Here is a 23,427-nt window from a genome sequence, read left to right as displayed (position 1 = left end):
CCCCACTCTCGCTCTGTTCCAGTACGCCGGGCGGTCGGCCGTCCACCTGAAGCGCGACTTCTTTCTGACGCACGGCTCGCGCGCCCGCTCGGAGCTCTTCATCAACCTCCGGGAGGTAAGCAGCCGCTTCAGGCTGCCGCCGGGGGAGTACATCATCGTCCCGTCCACCTTCGAACCCAACAAGGAGGGCGATTTCTGCCTGAGGGTCTTTTCGGAGAAGCAAGCCCATTCCGAGTAAGTGACCTGCTCGACCACAGCCTGTCCCCGGGGTCCTTGGTAAATCTGTGGGTCCAATACAAACCAAATCCCAGGATCCCTATTTACCAAATACCCGGGTCTCCAGTCACCAAATCCCGGGTCCCCGGCGACCAAATCCCCCCGTCCCATATCCACCGAATCCCCAGGCCCCGACTCACCCAATCCCCATGTCTCAACTCAACCCTGCCTCCCCTCAACCCTCCCCCTTCAACCCCTCCCCTTTAAACCCCATCCCCTCAACCCCTTCCCCCAACTCTCCCTCCCTCAATCCCTCTTTCCTCAACCCCTTCCTCCCTCAATCCCTCTTTCCTCAACCCCTTCCTCCCTCAAAACCCGCTCCCCAACCCCTCCCTCATCAACATCTCCCTCCCTACCCCTCCTCACCTCCTCCCTCAACCCCTTGATCGCTCAGCCCCTCGTCCTCCCCTAACCCTTTGCCCCATCCCTTCCCTCCTCACCTCTCCCCTTCATCCCCTCCCTCCTCAAACCCTCCCTCACTCACCCCCTTCCCTTCCTAATCCCTCCATCCCTCAACCTCTCCCTCCTTCAACCCCTTCGTCCTCCCTCTCCCTCCCTGCCCATTCCTCTCCTCCTTCCCTCCTCCTCCCTCTCCCTCCTTGGCCATTGCCCCTGCCTGCTCGTGAGTTGCCAGGGGGCCTGTTTCTCCGGGATGTGTTGGTGGAACTGTGCAGTGAGGTGGGCGGGGGGGGGGCGGGTAGAGGGAGATGTGCCTGCCGACCACGAGCACGCCTTCAGAAGGCGAAACCTCTGAAAGGCGGCGTCCATCGTTACGAACCCCACCAGTCATGATTTGGCCTCTTCTCACTGCTGCCGTCGGGGAGGAGCAAGACGCAGACTCAAGATTTTAGGAGCGGCTTCTTAACGAGATTCCCGGATAGCACGTTGCCTTCCGGGAGCCAGGGTCTGGGTTATCTCGGACTGAGTCCTCAGCGTCCTGAAGTGGGAGGGTGAGCAGCTGGGGGTCGTGGTCCAATTCGGTACCAGTGACACGGGTAGGACGAGTGACGAGGCTCGTCGTTGGGCGTTCAGGGAGTTAAAGGACGGGACCCCCAGGGTTGTGATCTCAGGATTGTTACCCGTGCCACGCGCTAGTGAGGCCGGAACTAGGAAGGTTACACAGTTTAATACTGGCTAAGGAGTTGGTGTAGGAGGGAGGGCACAAGATTTTTTTTCCCTTCTAGGGAAGGTGGAACCTGTACTCACCGGAATTCAGTAGAATGAGGGGTGAGCTCATTGAACCCTATTGAATGGTGAAGGGCCTCGATAAGAGCGGACACGGAGAGGATGTTTCCTGTGGCGGGATAGTCAAAGATCAGAGGACTCAGTGTCAGAAGAGAGACGAGGGGGAATTTCTTCAGCCGGAGAGTGGTGAATCTGTGGAATTTGTTGCCACAGGCCAAGTCACTGGGGGTATTTCAAGCAGAGGTTGATCGATTCATGATGGGTCATGGGCATGAAGGGATACGGGGAGAAGGCAGGAGATGGGGGCTGAGAGGGAAAATGGATCAGCCATGCTGAAATGGGGTAGACTCGATGGGCCGAATGGCCGAATTCTGCTCCGAAATCTTAAGGTCTTCCCCTCTGTCATCGGGATTCTGAGCAGTTTATGAGCCCATGAACACAGCCCACTAATTTTTGCTCCTGTTCCACAAGACTTATTTAAAAAATATATTTCTCACGGTACTGATAGTTCCTCTATTATTATACATCGCTCTGTACCGCTGCCGCGAAGACAAATCACTTCCCGATAATGTGCCGGTGACATTGAACTGGATTCTGACCCTGTTCCTCTTGATCCTGCAGGGAGCTGGACGATGAGATCAGTGCCGACCTGCAGGAGGAGGTGAGGCGCCGGGGGGTCTCGGGCTGGGGGGGGGGTCCAGCGGGATCGTTGTTGGGAGGGTGGGGGCCGGCCAGTCACTCCCGGTCCTGTAAAGGGGAGGGACATTCCCTGCCCCCTGGGGAGATGTGGCCACCAGTGGGGCTGGCCGCTCCCCCCCCGGCCCCCCGTCCCGCGCTGGATCCGGTCGACTGGCAGCGAAGGGGCCGTTTCTCTGCGAGGCGTACAGGCGGGTGCGTTCACTCCCGCTCACGCTCAGTGGGGGAGGGGTGGGCTGGGGCTCCCCTTGGAAGGGGGTCTGACCGGCCAGCCAGTGGTCGTCCATCTCCGACGGCCGGGTCCCTGTTCCTCCTTGGCGGTGGGGAAGGCCCACGGCCTGCGCTCGACAAGCCGCCACTCTCTCAGTGGCATTTTGGACCCGGCTGGTTTTAGTTTTAATTTATTTCATTCCGAGTCCGAGGTACCGTGTGGAGCAGGCCCCATCCGGCCCAGCAGGCCGCACTGCCCCAACAACCCCAAACTGACCCTATTCTAATGACGGGGCAATTGACAATGACCGGCCTTTGGACTGCGGGAGGAACGCGGATCCCCTGGGGGAAATCCCGCGTGCCCCACGCCGCGGTGGGTGTACAGGGGTTCCTTACGGAGGGCGCCGGGGTCGGACTTGGAGCTCTGACGGCCTGGCGTCACGCTGGCCCCGGGGTTGGGGCCGGGGCAGTGTCTGATTCACGGTTAACGCCACGGGCCCCTTTTCCGCCCCCCCCCCCGCAGGTGGAGGTCCCCGAGCACGAGATCGACGAGAGGTTCAAGGCCCTCTTCCGGCAGTTGGCCGGGGAGGTGAGTACGAGCGTCGGAGGGCTGGGGAGGGGAGGGGCGGGGTTCACAGGTCAGGGGGTCGTCAGGAGTCCGTAATGGGTGGGGGGAGGGTCGGAGTGGATGGTCCAGAGAGTGAGTCATTCCCTGTACATACACGTATCTCACATTCTCTTCAACACCTCGATCGTATCCGCCTCCACCACCACCCCTGGCAGCTCATTCCACACACCCACCACTCCCCGGGTAAAAGAACTTGCCCCCCTACACATCTCCTTTGGACCTACCCCCTCTCACCTTCAATGCACACCCTCTGGTACTGGGCGTCCCTGCCCTGGGCAAGGCCTGCTTTTCCACCTGGTCCCGTCGACCTGCAGCCTGACCACAGACCGACGTACCTCTCCCGCCCGCGTGCTTACTCAAACCTCTCTTTAAACGTCGAGCCCACCGCTCGTTCCGCCATGAGTGAGGAAGTTCCTCCTCAGGCTCCTCTTAAACTTCCTCACCTTTCACCCTTAACCCGTGACCTTGGGTTGTAGGCCTCACCCAACCTCAGTGGAAAAAGCCTGCCAGCATTTACCCGATCTGTACCCCTCGGAATTTTGTACACCTCTCTCAAATCTCCCCTCAATCTCCTACGTTCCAGAGAATACCTGTTGCTCCCTGAAAGTGGCCACACAAACTAACCTCTTCAGTCTTTCCTTATAACTCAGGTGCTCCAGTCCCAGCAACATCCTTGTGAATTTTCTCTGTACTCTTTCAATCTGATGGAAATCTTTCTTGTACATTCCCCAGGTCTGTCTCAAACAGTTGGGGGGGGGGAGGCGGTCATAGATCATAGGACAGTACAGGCCCTTCGGCCCATCTCCAACAGACCGGTACAGCACCGGAACAGGCCCCTCGGCCCACAGTGTTGTGCCGAACCAGTTAAATTGATGATCAAATGGCCGACTAAACCGATCTCTTCTGCCTGCAGAATGTCCATATCCTTCCATTTTTCTCACCTTCACACTCCTATCTAAACATCTCTTCAAAGTCCCGAACGTACCTGCCCCCACAACCGCCCCAGGCAGAATATTCCACACACCCAAAACTCTGTAAGAAAAAAAACTCGCCCCTCACGTCCCTTTGACTTGAAATACAAGTCCTCTGGTATTTGACATTTTGACCCCGGGGGAAAAAAAGTGCTGGTTGTCTAACTCAGCCTCTCATAATTGAGTAAAGTTCCAGCAGATCTCCCCACAGCTTTTGAACACAATGCCTCCACACCACCCTATCAACTTGTGTGGCCACTTTCAGAGAGCAATGGACTAGGACCCCAAGATCTCCCCGTACGTACCAGGCTGCCGCCACCCCACGTTAAAACAAAAAACTTGCCTCTTACATCTCGTTGTAAGTGACCTCACCTTGCCTCGAGTGTACGTCTTCCCCTTATGGGATGGTTTAGACCTGGGGGAGCAGCTACTGGCTTTCACTCTGCTCGTCCGGGCTTCTTTTAAACTCCTGCTCTCCGTCCCGGAACGTCACGGGAGACCCCAAGCCAATCCTGAACAGTCACATCTCCACTCTCTGTCTGGGAACGTCATGGGAGACCTCAATCAAACCCTGAACAGTCACATCTCCACTCTCTGTCCCGGAACATTAGGGAAAATCCCCAAACCAATCTTGAACAGTCACATCTCCACTCTCTATCCCAGAACGTCACGGGAGACCCCAAGCCAATCCTGAACAGTCACATCTCCACTCTCTGTCCCGGAACATTAGGGAAAATCCCCAAACCAATCTTGAACAGTCACATCTCTGCTCTCTATCCCGGAACGTCACGGGAGACCTCAAACCATTCCTGAACAGTCACATCTCCACTCTCTGTCCTGGAACATCAGGGAAAATTCCCAAGCCAATCCTGAACAGTCACATCTCCGCTCTCTATCCCGGAACGTTACAGGAGACCCCAAACCAATCCTGAAGACAGGTTGCATGGAGAGATATTGGCCACGTTTTGTTAAGCAAAAGATTCTCTGATTCGTCTCGATGAGCCAGGAAGACACGAGCTCCAATTACTGAATCTGCTTCGATCTACAAATTTGTGTTTGTTAGGACAGAGCAGAAGAAGCATTAAAAATACTTGCCGAGATGAACACGGGCCCCTCTCGCTTGAGCCACAGCACCCTTCACGACCGGCCTGTTGGCGAGGCCTCGAAAACTCTACCCCCAAACTCCCCGAGCGTACCATTTTATACTTTTCTCACCGATATGAAACGCTGCAGTAAGTGGACAAAACATTGTGCCATCACAAAGCACCCAATCACACCTCACCACTCTCGACGAGTCCCACCCGTGTTCTCCATGGTCCCGCAGACGCTCCCACAGAATTACCTCCTCGTGATGAATCCCCGTGCAGCCAGTTCTGCTACGTTCAAGACCACGGCGGTGGAACGTTTGACCAGCACAAAGATTAACCCCTTGCAGTACAGGGCAGAGCTGAGTCACAGAGGTTTGAATGAGGGAGGGGTTCTGAGCACACAGGGTCCAAGCAGCTGGAGACTTGACCAGAGATGGTGGAGCAATGCAAGATGTTCGAGGGACTGTAACGGGAAAAGCAGAGATCTCAGAGGGGCTGGCGGAGGAGGGGGTCACAGAGATGGGGGTGGGGTGTAGGGACTGGGGGTTACAGAGACAGGGAGGGGTGTAGGGGCTGGAGGGGGTTACAGAGACAGGGAGGGGTGTAGGGACTGGAGGGGGTTACAGAGACAGGGAGGGGTTTAGGGACTGGAGGGGGTTACAGAGATGGGGAGGGGTGTAGGGACTGGGGGTTACAGAGACAGGGAGGGGTGTAGGGGCCGGAGAGGGTTACAGTTACTGACTGGGGATTGTTTCCTCTCCCACAGGATATGCAGGTCTCAGTGATGGAACTTCAGACGATCCTCAATCGTGTGGTGGGAAAACGTAAGAATTGCTTCCGCTCTGCCCCCCACCTTCGCACCTCCCCTCCCCACTTCTCCCATCCCCTCCCCACTCCACCCTCCCCTCCCCTTCTCCCTACCCCTCCCCACTCCACCCTCCCATTCCAGCCCTCCCTTCCCCCACTCTCCACCCCTCCCCTCCCCCACTCTCTCCCCTCTCTTTAACCCCAACCCCTCCCTTAAAACCCCCTCTCTTCACTCCTCCCCCCTCCACCCCTCCCCCCTCAGCACTGCCCCCTCTCTGCTGCGTTCACCCCTGCTCCTCCTCAGTCTCTCTGTTGCCTCCCCCTCCCCAGACCAGGACCTGAAGACGTCGGGTTTCAGTGTGGACGCCTGCCGGTCCATGGTGAACCTCATGGATGTATCCTTGTGTGGCCGCCCCTCCTGCCCCCCTCCCCCCTTCCCGCCTCACGCCCTGGAACCCCAGCGGTCAGTTCTGTGGGCGTTGAATCCCGACGTGGGGTCCGTGGGCGCCGGGACTGTGACCTGTGTAGCGGAGGCAATCATTCCCGATGTAGACAGTGGCGGGGGTGGGGGGGGGTGCAGAGATACGTGAACTCCAGGTGTGTGGGCGGGGTACACACTCCAGATGTGCCCGTGGGTGCAGAGGTCAGTCTGCGCTGAGGCTTTCGGGCACCAGGGCAGTGCCTCAGTTGCTGCCCAGGACGCTGGAGTGTGGCCTTCAGTCCGGCGTCCTCCCGCGGAGAGTTTGCCTGTCCTTCCTGCAAGTGGGTGGGCTTCCTCCCCCAGTGCAAAGGCGGTTTTATCGGTAAATTGTCCCGTGATGGGGCTGATTTTGAATCGGTGGGCAGCGCAGCTCGCTGGGCCTGAGGGGCTTTGTTCCGCGCCGTATCTCGAAATAAATTCAATTCCACATGAAGAAACCGCGTGTGAGGTACAGTTAACCGCAGGCGTGAGGACTGGGGGGGGGGGGGGGTGGATCCGGTTCCAGGTGTGCTGCAGCTGGGTTTCAGGACACTTGTCCAGGGGAGGGAACTGCCCGCCAACTGACCAGGCCGCTTTCCTTAACTTCCACCCCGTTAACCAGCGGGATGGGAACGCGAAACTCGGGCTGACGGAGTTCAACATCCTGTGGAACAAGATCCGAAAGTGGCTGGTGAGAGCGGAGATTTCCCCCCCGCCTTCTACCCTCCTGTCATTTTCATTTTAAAATCCTTTCATCGATATATAATCTTCTACAGCTATAAAATACAGAAATTCAACAAAATAGTATATATATAATTAATAAAGCTGAAAAAACATATATGCTAATAAAAAAAAGAAAAAGAAGGAAAAAAGAGAACCCCAACTAACTAGAAAAAACCCACTAACTACAAAACAAAAAAAAAAGAGAAAAAAAAACCCCATTAGGAACCAACTCCCAGAGCAATACGTCTTACGATCATTTATATGTCAAATCACCTCAGTCAGCCGTGTGCCCGTCTGCCAGCTTCCAGGCTCGGGAACTCGTTTCCGAACTCTCTCCAGCTCCCTCCTGGCCTCTCCATAATATCACCGGCAATCTGACCGTGCTCCAACCGTGAAGACGCTCTGGCCTAGAAGGCTCACCAGCAACTTTACGCCGCTGGTGTTTACGGCAGCAGCAAAGGTCCCCCATCTCTGGCGGTGGTAAGGGTGTCCTCCATCGTGCCAGTAGCTTCCTCTCCGTTTTCACCCCTGTCAGTCACGCAAGTCCCGGGTGCAGACTTAGGAATACCATCGCACTCAGACGTAGAACGATTCTTCATTGCTGTTTCCGTAATAATTTATCTTGACCAGTCAGTTGTTGTTAATCCTGAACCGGTTGACCATTCTTGGTCTGACCTCTACCCTTTGACCCTGTTTGGCGTGGGTGACCCGACCAAGAGCCAAAGCAGAAAGCCCCTGACACTAGCCAACACGGCCCTCTGGGTCATTGAGGTACGCGAGCCTCCAAACCCTCCGACAGTGCCTTGGAGGACCAGCGCCTCAACTTCTGGCAAATTCAAGTTCGGGTTCAGGTTTAATTGTCAGTCAACTGTGCATGAATACAGCCAGACGAAACAGCGTTCCCCGGCGCCAAGGCGTAAAGCACATTACCGACAGCATACAGCACATGACACAGACACCACCGTAGAACAACATCCATTCACAATAGAAATAATAGTCCACAACAATAATAATCAACTTTGTAAAATTAAACTTCTCAGGAGGGTGAAGAAATTTGGCAATGTCCCCATCAACCCTCACTAACTTTTATAGATAGACCATAGATAGCCTCCTATCAGGATGCATCCCGGCTTGGAACGGTGACCACGAGAAATGGCAGGGAGTTGTGCACATAGCAAATCATGGGAAACATCCTCCCTTCTACAGACTGTGCCCTCACTTCTCACTGCCCAGTAAAGCAGGCGACATAAAACCCCAGATTCCTCCTGTCCCCGCGGTCTCTCTCCGATCAGGCAGCAGATACAGCTGAAGGTACGTCCAGTGGTGAAAGGATGTGCCTCCCTCTGTCTCTCTCTCTCCCCCCTGCAGGGTATTTTCCGACAGTTCGACCTGGATAAATCTGGCACAATGAACTCCTACGAGATGAGGCTGGCCCTGGAATCGGCAGGTAGGGAGCACACGGGCGGTTCGAGTGCGCTTCCCAGCTGGGACTGACACGGGCTGGCGGTGCGGCCAGGGGGCCTGACACAGAACCACACAGGAACAGATTAAACTAGTCATTAAATGTCCGACAAAACTAATCCCTTCTACCTCCACACCCCAACCACCATGACATTGTCATTTCCTGTCAGTCACCTTATGGACAGACAGTTAATCTATAAATATCAGCTATCTTATATAATTATATTTAATACAGTTTTTTAAATTACTATGTTCTTTATCTTACTGTGTGTTCTTTTGTGCAACATCGGATCTGGAATAACACGTGTACTGGAAAAGACATTAAACAATCATGAGATATTCTTGAATGTCCATCTCCCTCCATTCCCTGCACATGGTCCATATCCCATCATTCCCTGCACATGGTCCATCTCCCATCATTCCCTGCACATGGTCCATCTCCCATCATTCCCTGCACATGGTCTATCTCCCTCCATTCCCTGTACATGGTCCATCTCCCTCCATTCCCTGCACACGGTCCATATCCCATCATTCCCTGCACACGGACCATCTCCCATCATTCCCTGCACATGGTCCATCTCCGTCCATTCCCTGCATGTGGTCCATATCCCATCATTCCCTGCACATGGCCCATCTCCCTCCATTCCCTGCACATGGTCCATCTGCCATCATTCCCTGCACATGGTCCATCTCCCATCATTCCCTGCTCATGGTCCATCTCCGTCCATTCCATGCACATGGTCCATATCCCATCATTCCCTGCACATGGTCCATCTCCCATTGTTCCCTGCACATGGTCCATCTCCCTCCATTCCCTGCACATGGTCCATCTCCCTCCATTCCCTGCACATGGTCCATCTCCCATTGTTCCCTGCACACGGTCCATCTCCCTCCATTCCCTGCACATGGTCCATCTGCCATCATTCCCTGCAAATGGTCCATCTCCCATCATTCCCTGCTCATGGTCCATCTCCGTCCATTCCATGCACATGGTCCATATCCCATCATTCCCTGCACATGGTCCATCTCCCATTGTTCCCTGCACATGGTCCATCTCCCTCCATTCCCTGCACATGGTCCATCTCCCTCCATTCCCTGCACATGGTCCATCTCCCATTGTTCCCTGCACACGGTCCATCTCCCTCCATTCCCTGCGCATGGTCCATATCCCATCGTTCCCTGCACATGGTCCATCTCCCTCCATTCCCTGCACATGGTCCATCTCCCATTGTTCCCTGCACACGGTCCATCTCCCTCCATTCCCTGCACATGGTCCATCTCCCATCGTTCCCTGCACATGGTCCATCTCCCATCATTCCCTGCACATGGTCCATCTCCCATCATTCCCTGCACATGGTCCATCTCCCTCCATTCCCTGCACATGGTCCATCTCCCTCCATTCCCTGCACATGATCCATCTCCCATCATTCCCTGTACATTGTCCATATCCCATCATTCCTGTACACGGTCCATCTCCCTCCATTCCTGCACACGGTCCATCTCCCTCCATTCCCTGTACATGGTCCATCTCCCATCATTCCCTGCACATGGTCCATGTCCCATCGTTCCCTGTACATGGTCCATCTCCCTCCATTCCCAGCACATGGTCCATCTCCCATCATTCCCTGTACATGGTCCATCTCCCATCATTCCCTGCACATGGTCCATCTCCCATTGTTCCCTGCACATGGTCCATCTCCCTCCATTTCCTGCACATGGTCCATCTCCCTCCATTCCCTGCACACGGTCCATATCCCATCATTCCCTGCACATGGTCCATCTCCCATCATTCCCTGCACATGGTCCATCTCCCTCCATTCCCTGTACATGGTCCATCTCCCATCATTCCCTGCACATGGTCCATCTCCCTCCATTCTCTGCACATGGTCCATCTCCCTCCATTCCCTGCACATTATCCATCTCCCATCATTCCCTGTACATTGTCCATATCCCATCATTCCTGCACACGGTCCATCTCCCTCCATTCCCTGTACACGGTCCATGTCCCATTGTTCCCTGCACATGGTCCATCTCCCTCCATTTCCTGCACATGGTCCATCTCCCTCCATTCCCTGCACATGGTCCATATCCCATCATTCCCTGCACATGGTCCATCTCCCATCATTCCCTGCACATGGTCCATCTCCCTCCATTCCCTGTACATGGTCCATCTCCCATTATTCCCTGCACATGGTCCATCTCCCTCCATTCTCTGCACATGGTCCATATCCCTCCATTCCCTGCACATGGTCCATCTCCCATTGTTCCCTGCACATGGTCCATCTCCCATCATTCCCTGTACATTGTCCATATCCCATCATTCCTGCACACGGTCCATCTCCCTCCATTCCCTGTACACGGTCCATGTCCCATCGTTCCCTGTACATGGTCCATCTCCCATCGTTCCCTGTACACGGTCCATCTCCCATCATTCCCTGCACATGGTCCATCTCCCATCATTCCCTGCACACGGTCCATCTCCCTCCATTCCCTGCACATGGTCCATCTCCCTCCATTCCCTGCACAGGGTCCATCTCCCTCCATTCCCTGCACACGGTCCATCTCCCTCCATTCCCTGCACACGGTCCATCTCCCATCGTTCCCTGCACATGGCCCATGTCCCATCATTCCCTGTACATGGTCCATCTCCCATCATTCTCTTTACAAGGTCCATCTCCCTCCATTCCCTGCACATGGTCCATCTCCCTCCATTCCCTGCACATGGTCCATCTCCCTCCATTCCCTGCACACGGTCCATCTCCCATCATTCCCTGCACACGGTCCATCTCCCACCATTCCCTGCACACGGTCCATCTCCCATCATTCCCTGTACACGGTCCATCTCCCATCATTCCCTGCACACGGTCCATCTCCCTCCATTCCCTGCACACGGTCCATCTCCCTCCATTCCCTGCACATGGTCCATGTCCCATCGTTCCCTGCACATGGTCCATGTCCCATCGTTCCCTGCACATGGTCCATCTCCCATCGTTCCCTGTACATGGTCCATCTCCCATCGTTCCCTTTACAAGGTCCATCTCCCTCCATTCCCTGCACATGGTCCATCTCCCATCATTCTCTGCACATGGTCCATCTCCCACCATTCCCTGCACATGGTCCATCTCCCATCATTCCCTGCACATGGTCCATCTCCCATCATTCCCTGTACATGGTCCATCTCCCATTGTTCCCTGCACATGGTCCATCTCCCTCCATTCCCTGCACATGGTCCATCTCCCTCCATTCCCTGCACATGGTCCATCTCCCATCATTCCCTGCACACGGTCCATCTCCCACCATTCCCTGCACACGGTCCATATCCCATCATTCCCTGCACATGGTCCATCTCCCATCATTCCCTGCACATGGTCCATCTCCCATCATTCCCTGTACACGGTCCATCTCCCTCCATTCCCTGCACACGGTCCATCTCCCATCATTCCCTGCACACGGTCCATCTCCCATCATTCCCTGCACACGGTCCATATCCCATCATTCCCTGCACACGGTCCATCTCCCATCATTCCCTGCACACGGTCCATCTCCCTCCATTCCCTGCACACGGTCCATCTCCCATCATTCCCTGCACACGGTCCATATCCCATCATTCCCTGCACACGGTCCATCTCCCATCATTCCCTGCACACGGTCCATATCCCATCATTCCCTGCACACGGCCCATCTCCCATCATTCCCTGCACACGGTCCATCTCCCTCCATTCCCTGTACATGGTCCATCTCCCTCCATTTCCAGTACATGGTCCATCTCCCATCATTCCCTACACATTCATGTGTCTGTCTAACATTCTCTTAAACACCTGGATGATATCTGCCTCCACCGCTACCCCGGGCAGCTCATTGCAGGCACCCACTTCTCTCTGTGTAAACTTCCTTGGAAGTTACCCCCTCTCACTTTAAATGCACGCCCTCTGGTATTCAGCATTTCCTGGGTAATTGTTTTTGTCTGTCCACTCTATCTGTGCCTCTCATAATTTTGTAAATCTCTATCAGGTCTCCGCCACTCCAGAGAAAACAACCCAAGTTTATCCAGCCTCTCATCATAGCACACGCTGTTGAGAACTGGTGAACCTCCTCTGCCCCCTCTCCAAAGCCTCGTTGCCCTTCCTGTACTGGGGCAACCAGAACTCCGGATGTGGCCTAATGAGACTTTTTATACCATAAGACATAGGAGCAGAATTAGGCCATTTGGCCCATCAAGTGTGCTCTACCATTTCATCATGGCTGATCCACTTTCCCTCTCAGCCCCAGTCTCCTGCCTTCTCCCCGTATCCCTTCATGACCTGACCAATCAAGAATCTACCAACCTCTGCCTTAAATGTACCCCATGACCTGCCCTCCACAGCTGCCCCCGGCAAGCAAATTCCACAGATTCACCCCCCCCCCCGCCTCAACCTTTAAAATCACAAGAGATTCTGCAGACGCTGGAAATCCAGAGCAACACAGACAAAATGCCAGAGGAACTCGGCAGGTCAGGCAGCATCCATGCAGAGGAAGAAACAGACAGCATTTTGGGGCGAGACACCCTTCGCCAGTCCTGATGAAGCCCTGAACTGTCAACTCCTTATTGCTTTCTCTGGGTGCAGCCTGATCTGCTGAGTTCCTGCAGCAGTTTGTGTAAACGTCATCAAGTTCTTTTTTTAGTCAAGATATTTTTAATCATGAGCCCTGTTATGTGAGCACAAACGCCAGGCAGACAATCTCTGAGACCAGGTATGAATCATTGATGATGGCTGGGGGTTACCCGTCCTGTAATGGCACTGCCCAGAAGAAGGCAATGGCAAACCATTTCCGCTGAAAAATTTGCCAAGAACATGCATGGTCACGGAAAGGTCCTGATCGCACATGTCATACGACACAGCAGCTACTGAAAGAAAGATTCTTACCGTGTTGTAGTTGTAACAGGAAACCGTGGTGTGTGGAGGTGTCACTCTGTGATTGTATGTACTGGTGTGGGCACGTCGGGCTCGTGCAGGAAACATCACAGAGCTGCACAGCACAGAAGCAGGCCCTCCGAGCAAATTGATCTCTTTTTCCATTCCCCGTTCTGGTTCCCCCCGCATCAGTTCACTCCTCAAATGCCCATCCCCCTCTCCCCCACCCACCCACCTTCCCCCTCACCTGGTCTCACCCATCACCTCCCAGTGTCTCACGTCATCTCCCCTCTCCCCCACCCACCCACCTTCCCCCTCACCTGGTCTCACCTATCACTCCCAGTGTCTCACTTCATCTCCCCTCTCCCCCACCCTCCCACCTTCCCCCTCACCTGGTCTCACCTATCACCTCCCTGTGTCTCAATTCATCCCCCTTCTCCCCCACCCACCTTCCCCCTCACCTGGTCTCACCCATCACCTCCCAGTGTCTCACGTCATCTCCCCTCTCCCCCACCCACCCACCTTCCCCCTCACCTGGTCTCACCTATCACCTCCCAGTGTCTCACTTCATCTCCCCTCTCCCCCACCCACCTTCCCCCTCACCTGGTCTCACCTATCAACTCCCAGTGTCTCACTTCATCCCCCTTCTCCCCCACCCACCTTCCCCCTCACCTGGTCTCACCTATCACCTCCCAGTGTCTCACTTCATCCCCCCCTCTCCCCCACCCACCCACCTTCCCCCTCACCTGGTCTCACCTATCACCTCCCAGTGTCTCACTTCATCCCCCTTCTCCCCCACCCACCTTCCCCCTCACCTGGTCTCACCTATCACCTCCCAGTGTCTCACTTCATCCCCCCTCTCCCCCACCCACCCACCTTCCCCCTCACCTGGTCTCACCTATCAACTCCCAGTGTCTCACTTCATCCCCCCTCTCCCCGACCCACCTTCCCCCTCACCTGGTCTCACCTATCACCTCCCAGTGTCTCACTTCATCCCCCCTCTCCCCCACCCACCCACCTTACCCCTCACCTGGTCTCACATATCACCTCCCAGTGTCTCACTTCATCCCCCCTCTCCCCCACCCACCCACCTTCCCCCTCACCTGGTCTCACCTATCAACTCCCAGTGTCTCACTTCATCCCCCCTCTCCCCCACCCACCTTCCCCCTCACCTGGTCTCACCTATCACCTCCCAGTGTCTCACTTCATCCCCCCTCTCCCCCACCCACCCACCTTACCCTTCACCTGGTCTCACATATCACCTCCCAGTGTCTCACTTCATCCCCCCTCTCCCCCACCCACCCACCTTCCCCCTCACCTGGTCTCACCTATCACCTCCCAGTCTCTCACTTCATCCCCCCTCTCCCACACCCACTGTCCTGTGAGTGGGTGAGGAATGTGTGTCAGGGTGTGTGTGTTGGGGTAGATTATGCAGGTTCTATGCCGTCCATTCACCCCTCTCAATGGGACTATCCCCTCTGTCTCTCAGGTTTCAAGTTGAACAATGAGTTACACAACCTGCTGATTACTCGCTTCGCTGAGCCTGACCTCTCCGTTAACTTCGACAACTTCATCAGCTGTATCATCCGGCTGGAGACCATGTACCGTGAGTCTCACACTCCCCTCTCCCGTCTCCCTCCGGGAGACCGTTACCGTGACTCTCACACACCCATCTCCCCTCGTCCTCCCTCCCCGTCCCTCCGGGAGACCGTTACCGTGAGTCTCACACTCCCCTCTCCCCTCGTCCTCCCTCCCCATCCCAACTGGAGACAGTTACCATGACTCTCACACCCCTCCCCTTCCCTTCTCCGTCCCCGTCCCAACTGGAGACCGTTACCGTGACTCTCACACTCTCCTCTCCCCTCTCTATCCCTCCCCTTCCCACCCGGAGACCGTTACCATGACTCTCACACCCCGCCCCCTCCCTTCCCCGTCCCACTTCCTCCCGGAGACCGTTACCGTGACTCTCACACACCCCTCTTCCTTCGTCCTCCCTCCCCGTCCCAACTGGAGACAGTTACCATGACTCTCACACCCCTCCCCCTCCCTTCTCCGTCCCCGTCCCTCCGGGAGACTGTTACCGTGACTCTCACACTCTCCCGTCTCCCTCCCCTTCCTCCCGGAGGCCGTTACCGTGACTCTCACACTCTCCCGTCTCCCTCCCCTTCCTCCCGGAGACCGTTACCGTGACTCTCACACTCTCCCGTCTCCCTCCCCTTCCTCCCGGAGGCCGTTACCGTGACTCTCACACTCTCCCGTCTCCCTCCCCTTGCTCCCGGAGTCCGTTACCGTGACTCTCACACTCTCCCTTCTCCATCCCCGTCCCTCTGGGAGACCGTTACCGTGACTCTCACACTCCCCCGTCTCCCTCCCCTTCCTCCCGGAGACCGTTACCGTGCCTCTCACACTCTCCCTTCTCCGTCCCCGTCCCTCCGGGAGACCGTTACCGTGACTCTCACACTCTCCCGTCTCCCTCCCCGTCCCGACTGGAGGCCGTTACCGTGACTCTCACACTCTCCCGTCTCCCTCCCCTTCCTCCCGGAGGCCGTTACCGTGACTCTCACACTCTCCCGTCTCCCTCCCCTTCCTCCCAGAGACCGTTACCGTGACTCTCACACTCTCCCGTCTCCCTCCCCTTCCTCCCGGAGGCCGTTACCGTGACTCTCACACTCTCCCGTCTCCCTCCCCTTCCTCCCGGAGGCCGTTACCGTGACTCTCACACTCTCCCGTCTCCCTCCCCTTCCTCCCGGAGGCCGTTACCGTGACTCTCACACTCTCCCGTCTCCCTCCCCTTCCTCCCGGAGGCCGTTACCGTGACTCTCACACTCTCCCGTCTCCCTGCCCCTGCCTCCCGGAGGCCGTTACCGTGACTCTCACACTCTCCCGTCTCCCTCCCCTTCCTCCCAGAGGCCGTTACCGTGACTCTCACACTCTCCCGTCTCCCTGCCCCTGCCTCCCGGAGGCCGTTACCGTGACTCTCACACTCTCCCGTCTCCCTCCCCTTCCTCTCGGAGTCCGTTACCGTGACTCTCACACTCTCCCGTCTCCCTGCCCCTTCCTCCCGGAGGCCGTTACCGTGACTCTCACACTCTCCCGTCTCCCTGCCCCTGCCTCCCGGAGGCCATTACCGTGCCTCTCACACTGTCCCGTCTCCCTTCCCGTCCCGACTGGAGTCCGTGTATCGTGCGACCCCCAACCTACCTACCCTGCCCCAGCCTGACGAAGCCCCTGGCACAGAGGATCTCCGAGATACCAGTAAGATTGAAAGAGTACGGGGAATATTTTCAAGGATGTTGCTGGGACTTGAGTGAAAGGGAAAGATTGAATTGGTGAGGACTATTGGTGGAAGATTGAGGGGAGATTTGACTGAGGAGTGTAGGTAGGGGAAATGCAAGCAGGTTTTTTCCACTGAGGTTGGTTGGGCCTACAACTGGGGTCAGGGGTTAAGGGTGAAAGGTGAGAAGTTTGAAGGTGAGCATGTGGCGGAACTTCACTCGGAGGGTGGTGAGAGTGGGGAACGAGCTGACAGTGAGAACGGTGCATGCAACCTTGATTCCAACGTTGAGGAGAAGTTTGGATAGGTACGTGGAGGGTGATGGTCCTGGAATGGGTGATGGGACCATGCAGAGCAAAAGTTCGGTACAGACTAGATGGGCCAAATGGCCTGTTACTGTCTGTAGTCCTCAGCTGAGCTTTGAGACTGCAGGGTTTCCCACTGGAGAACTGGACGAAGGTTAGAGATGCTTCATTAGCTCGCATCCCAGACGGGAACTTCGCTCCCCGCCCCCAGTTCCCCAAATTTCGGGGTCGTTCGGGAGAGGCGGGCTGGACCCCGACCTCTGGGGCGGTCTGTGCAGAGTCTGCATGTTCTCACAGTGACCACCTGGGTGCTCCGGTTTGCCCCCCACACCCCGGCGGCACGCTGGGTGGGTGGGCTAGTCGGCTGCTGTGAATTGACCCCTAGAGAGGGGGGAGGATCATTTGTAGGGGTGCAGGGATTGATGGCATAGCATGGGCTCGATGGGCCGAACGGTTACAAGCCTCGGTGGGCGTCTCTTTCTTCACCCGCTGATGCTTTGAGCTTCACACACGGGGCTGGGGGAACTCGGGGGGCTGTGGGAACTCAGGGGGCTGGAGGAACACAGGGGGTTTGGGGGAAACATGGGGGTCTGGGGGAACACGGGGGGTTTGGGGGAACACGGGGGTTTGGGGAAAACATGGGGGTCTGGGGGAACGGGGGCTCTGGGGGAACACGGGGGGTTTGGGGGAACGGGGGGCTCTGGGGAAACACAAGGGGTCTGGAGAAACACGGGGGGGGGTTGGAGAAACACGGGGGGTCTGGGGGAACTCGGGAGGTCTCGGGGAACACGGGGGGTCTGGGGGAACACGGGGGGGTTGGAGAAACACGGGGGGTTTGGGGGAACATGGGGGGGGGTTGGAGAAACACGGGGGATCTGGGAGAACTCGGGGGGTCTCGGTGAACACGGGGTCTGGGGGAACGGGGGGTTCTGAGGGAACGGGGGTCTGGGGGAACTTGGGGGGGTTGGAGAAACACGGGGGGTCTGGGGGAACTCGGGGGGTCTCGGGGAACACGGGGGTTCTGGGGGAACACGGGGGGGTTGGAGAAACACGGGGGGTTTGGGGGAACATGGGGGGGGTTGGAGAAACACGGGGGGTCTGGGAGAACTCGGGGGTCTCGGTGAACACAGGGGGTCTGGGGGAACACGGGGGGTTCTGAGGGAACGGGGGTCTGGGGGAACACGGGGGGTTGGAGAAACACGGGGGGTCTGGGGGAACTCGGGGGGTCTCGGGGAACACGGGGGGTCTGGGGGAACGGGGGGTCTGGGGGAACGGGGGGGTCTGGAGAAACACGGGGGGTCTGGAGAAACATGGTGGGGTTGGAGAAACACGGGGGGTCTCGGGGAACACGGGGGGTCTGGGGGAACACGGGGGGGGTTGGAGAAACACAGAAGGTCTGGAGAAACCGGGGGGGGTGTTTGGAGAAACACAGGGGGTCTGGGAGAACTCGGGGGGTCTCGGGGAACACAGGGGGTCTGGGGGAACGGGGGGTCTGGGGGAACACGGGGGGGTTCTGAGGGAACGGGGGTCTGGGGGAACACGGGGGGTCTGGAGAAACATGGTGGGGTTGGAGAAACACGGGGGGTCTGGGGGAACTCGGGGGGTCTCGGGGAACACGGGGGGTCTGGGGGAACACGGGGGGGTTGGAGAAACACGGGGGGTCTGGAGAAACACGGGGGGGTTGGAGAAACACAGGGGGTCTGGGGGAACTCGGGGGGTCTCGGGGAACACCGGGGGTCTGGGGGAACTCGGGGCGTCTCGGGGAACACGGGGGGTCTGGGGGAACGGGGGGTCTGGGGGAACACGGGGGGCGTCTGGGGGAACATGGGGGGTCTGGGGGAACTCGGGGGATCTCGGGTAGCTGGAGAAACACGGTGGGGGGGTGGAGGAACACAGGGGTTGCCTGTTGTCTGGGGGAGGAGATTAAAGTCAATGTTGGGGCTGAGATCTTTCACCGGGATGTGAGCTGAGGTCTCTTTGCTTTAGGTACCTTTGTGAATTTGGACACAGATCGCGACGGAATTGTGACTTTCAACGTGTACCAGGTGAGCACTGACGTCTCTCATTCCTTCGAGGAAATCCTCGTTCACTCCCTCTCTCTTGTCCACCACCCTTGTCCTCCCGCACTCTCCCCTCCCTCCCGCTCTCCCCCCCTACCCGTGCCTCTCCTCCTCTCTCATCTACCCCACTTCTGCGCTCTCTCCCTCTCTTTCTGTGTTCTCTAAAATTGCACTCTCCCCCTCTACTCACACTCGCTCCCCGCGCGGTCTCCGCCTCTCTCTTGCGTGCTCTCCCATCCCTCTCTCCCGGTAGCAATCTCCTAGTGGGAGGGCATCCCCAGGGTGGGCCGGGGGGGGGAGTCGAAAACGAGGGGCACAGGTTTAGAGTGAGAGGAGAAAGATTTAAAGGGGGCCTGAGGGTCTGCGACGGAACAGTCTGCCGGAGGAAGTGTGAGGTAGGGATGTCTGCGCAACTTGAGAAACACTCGGACAGGTAGATTGGAGGGACTCGGGCGGAATGCTGGACATTGGGACTAACTGCGGGGGGGCACATGGATTCTCGTGACAGCGCCTCTCCTTTGCTTCCACAGTGGCTGAAGTTGACCATGTTTGCCTGAGCGGTTTCTAGCGAGACCTCTGTCCCACCTCGCCACACCTCCGCTGCCCCTGGCTTCCCGCCTCGCAGTGCCTTTGCAGAAGGAACGACGCCCCCCACCCTCGCCACCCCCGCCTGCACCGTTCAGAGTGAAGCAAGGCTCCGCACCCCGAAGTGCCTCGTCGTGTCCGCAGGAAGCCAGCCACGTTACCATTACGTATGCAGACTTTTCTCTTTTTTTAAAAAAAAATTCTGCCAGTCTTTTTATGAAGAAATAAACGCCTAATCGGCCTGAAGGAGCTTTGTGCGTCCAGGACGTGCTGTGGCAGAGTTTCGGTAATGAACAGGGGCCGTGGGACGTGGGACGTGGGACACAGACGAGATTCAGTTCCCTGATGTAACCCGAGTCTGATCACGGGACGGTCCACCGCGGCCAAATACCCTCCGACCGCACGTGGTCACGGGGAGAATGTGACAACATTTACGGGCAGCGGCGGGATTTGAACCGATGTCGGCGGTACGATGAAGCGTTGTGCTAACCACTATGCTCCCGTGCTGTTAGAGAGAGAGTGTCACTCCCGGTTAGCGGGTTTACTGATCCCGTTGCCTCGTTGATCCGGAGGGGCCTGTCTCCGTGCTGCATCTCTGAGTAAAAATTAACACTGAAGAATCCCTCCCCTCCTGCAGAATGTCCCTCCCCCAGGGTCCGGCGATGAACATGGCGGCAGGAACGGGGAGGCGGTAGGTATGGGGGGGGGGAGGGAGGGAGCACGGGGGCAAAGATAACAAATTATCGCCGTCTGTCACACGCACGGCGAGATGCGTCAGTGACCAACTCAGTCCGAGGTGGTGCTGGGGGGCAGCCCGCAAGCGTCACGGTGCAGCGCGCCCATGGCTCCCCGCCCTAGCCCGGTACGTCCCCAGACGGCGGGACGAGCCCAGAGCGCCCGGTGGAAACCCACGCGGTCACGGGGAGCGTGTACAAATTCCTCACAGGCAGTGGCGGGAAGTGAACCGCGACCGGTGATCGCTGGCGCCGCAGAGCGGCACGCTAACCGGCGCGGGTCTTTGTTTGAACACAGGCAGGGTGGGAGGTTTGTAGGGGGGATAGCTGACACCGAAGAAGATGCTCCCCACACTCCCAGCACGTTCTGCATCACCGGGAGCGAAGCGCTACCACGACTAGGGCAGATCGATGATAACGTTAGATTAGATCATGAGAACACTCAGTCCTCTTTTATTGTCATTTAGAAGTGCATACATGCATTAAGAAATGATACAATGTTTCTCCGGAGTGATATCACAGAAAACAGGACAAAACAAAGACTGACACTGCCAGAACCACATAATTATAACATATAGTCACAGCAGTGCAAAGCAATACCATAATTTGATGAAGAACAAACCATGGGCACGGTAAATAAAAAGTCTCAAAGTCCCGAGTCGATCAACTCCCGAGTCCCCGATAGCAGGCGGCAAAAGGGAGAAACTCCCTGCCATAAACCTCCAGGCACCGTCAACTTGCCGATGCCTTGGAAGCAGCCGACCACAGCCAACACTGAGTCCATCCGTCCAAAAACTCCGAGCCTCTGACCAACCCCTCCGATACAGCCTCCCGAGCGCCATCCTCTGCCGAGCACCCTCAACCCAACCCCGGCCGCTGAAGCAAGCAAAGCTGGGGATTTCGGGGTCTTCAGCTCCGGAGATTCCAGTTACCACACAGTAGCAGCGTCCGCGAAGCGGGCATTTCAGAAGTTTCACCAGATGTTCCTCCGCACCCTCACGTCCGTCTCCATCAAATCAGAATTGTGCACGGTCCCCTACTTGACAGATAACAGATGCCCTTCACCGGAGAGGCCGTGCGCGCTGTCGTCGCGTCACCATCTTCTCTTCCTCCCCGGACGAAACCTAGAGAGGAACATAGGATCAAAACATACGGTGCTGCTAGAAAGTTTGTGGACCCCGTAGAATTTTCTCTGTTTCTGCATGAATATGACCTAAAATGTGATCAGACCTTATGCAAGCCCACAAGTAAGGAGCAGGAGTAGGCCATCTGGCCTGTCGGGCCTAAAACCAGATAAAGAGAACTCGAGTGAATAAATAACACAAACAGCATTTGTTTATTGAGAAAAATGATCCAATATTGCACGTATTTATTGGAAAAAGTGTGTGACCCCCTTCATACAACCCAAAGGTTTCCAGTAACTGTTCATCAGTCCTGCACATAAGCTTGGAAGAATTTGAGGCCATTGCTCCTTACAAAACTGCTTCCTCTCTGGGATGTTGGAGTGTTTCCTTACATGAGCTGCTTGCTTCAGGTCCTTCCACAAGGTCTAAGGTCAGGACTTTAACTCGGCCGTTCCAAAACATGGGTTTTCTTCTTTTTAAACCCTTCTGTCGTTGACTTACTCTTGTGTTTCAGACCATTGTCTTGTTGCATCACCCAACTTCTATTAAGCTTCAGGTCGCTACTCTGACATTCTGCTGTAAAATGCCTCGATGCAATTTTGAATTAATTGTTCCCTCAATGATTGTCCAGATCCTGGGCAGCAAACCATCAAACCATGAAGCTCCTTCCACCATGCTTGACAGTTGGGGTGAGGTTTTGGGGTTAGTGTGCAGTGCCCTTTTTCCTCCAAACACAGCAGTGTGTATTTCTGCCAAGAAGTTGAACTTCTGTCTCACCTGACCACAGAACACGGTCATAGAAGCAAGGTGGTCTTTTGCAAACCTGAGATGTGCAGTGATGCTTTTTTTGGAGAGAAGTGGTTTCCTCCGTGTTGTCCTTCCATGAACACCCTTCTTGTTCAGTGTTTTTCTTATAGTGGACCCATGAACAGAGACTTTAGTAGCGAGTTCTAGAGATTTTTTGCTGGACAGCTTGCAATGAAATTCTCATCTCATTGATTGGAACCCCTGACTCCAAATAGCTTTTGTAGAAAGCATTAACCCAGAGGCTCACATACTTTTTCCGATAAATACATGTAATATTGGAATATTTTTCTCCATAAAGAGATGGACAAATATATTGTTTTATTGTGTTATTTATTTAATTGGGTTCTCTTTATCTAGTCCTAGAACTTGCTTGAAGATCTGATGACATTTTAGGTTATTAGTTATGCAGAAATGCAGAGAATTCTCCCGGGTTCACAACCTCTCTAGCACCACTGTAAGACCATAAGATGTAGGAGCAGACGTAGGTCATTTGACCCATCGTGTCTGCTTTGCCATTCGATCCTGGCTGATTTATTTTCCCTCTCAGCCCCATTCTCCTGTCTTCTCATTGTACCTTTGACACCCTGGCTAACCAAGAACCTGTTAACCACTACTTTAAATATACCCAATGACTTGGCCTCCCCAGCCGCCTGTGGCAATGAATTCCACAGATTCACCACTCTCTGGCTAAAGAAATTCCTCCTCATCTGTGTTCCATAGCGACATCTTTCTATCCTGAGGCCCTGCCCTCTGGTCCTAGACTCCTCCACTGTAGGAAACATCCTCTCCACATCCACTCTATCTGTGCCCTCTGGTCCTAGACTCCCCCACTATAGGAAACATCCTCTCCACATCCACTCTATCTGTGTCCTCTGGTCCTTGACTCCCTGACTACAGGAAACATCCTCTCCACATCCACTCTATCTGTGTCCTCTGGTCCTAGACTCCCCCCCCCCCTCGCCACTGGAAACATCCTCTCCACATCCACTCTATCTGTGCCCTCTGGTCCTAGACTCCCCCACCGTAGGAAACATTCTCTCCTCATTTATTCTATCTCGGCCTTTCAGTATTTGATAGATTTCGATGAGATCCACCCTCCTTCTTCTAAACTCTGGTGTGTACAGGTGCAGGGCCATCTAAC

General features: G+C 55.8%; 1 protein-coding gene across 5 annotated transcripts in view; it reads left to right on the top strand.

Annotated features, from left to right (window-relative positions):
* LOC134339684 (calpain-1 catalytic subunit-like) overlaps positions 1-19,901 on the top strand; it is a 110,000-nt gene extending 90,099 nt beyond the window's left edge. For all 5 annotated transcript variants that reach the window (XM_063036385.1, XM_063036383.1, XM_063036384.1 and 2 more), the window contains exons 13-22: positions 23-234; positions 2,083-2,122; positions 2,891-2,956; positions 5,821-5,878; positions 6,192-6,256; positions 6,944-7,012; positions 8,413-8,491; positions 14,887-15,003; positions 18,963-19,021; positions 19,567-19,901. In XM_063036385.1, coding sequence (XP_062892455.1) covers positions 23-234; positions 2,083-2,122; positions 2,891-2,956; positions 5,821-5,878; positions 6,192-6,256; positions 6,944-7,012; positions 8,413-8,491; positions 14,887-15,003; positions 18,963-19,021; positions 19,567-19,593 — 792 coding nt within the window. In that variant the 3' untranslated portion in view covers positions 19,594-19,901. The remainder of the gene's footprint in view (positions 1-22; positions 235-2,082; positions 2,123-2,890; positions 2,957-5,820; positions 5,879-6,191; positions 6,257-6,943; positions 7,013-8,412; positions 8,492-14,886; positions 15,004-18,962; positions 19,022-19,566) is intronic.
* The last annotated feature ends 3,526 nt before the right edge of the window (positions 19,902-23,427 follow it).

Source organism: Mobula hypostoma, chromosome 30, assembly GCF_963921235.1.
Source record: "Mobula hypostoma chromosome 30, sMobHyp1.1, whole genome shotgun sequence".
NCBI classification, from domain to species: domain Eukaryota; kingdom Metazoa; phylum Chordata; class Chondrichthyes; order Myliobatiformes; family Myliobatidae; genus Mobula; species Mobula hypostoma.
This window is presented reverse-complemented; position numbering and strand designations above follow the sequence as displayed.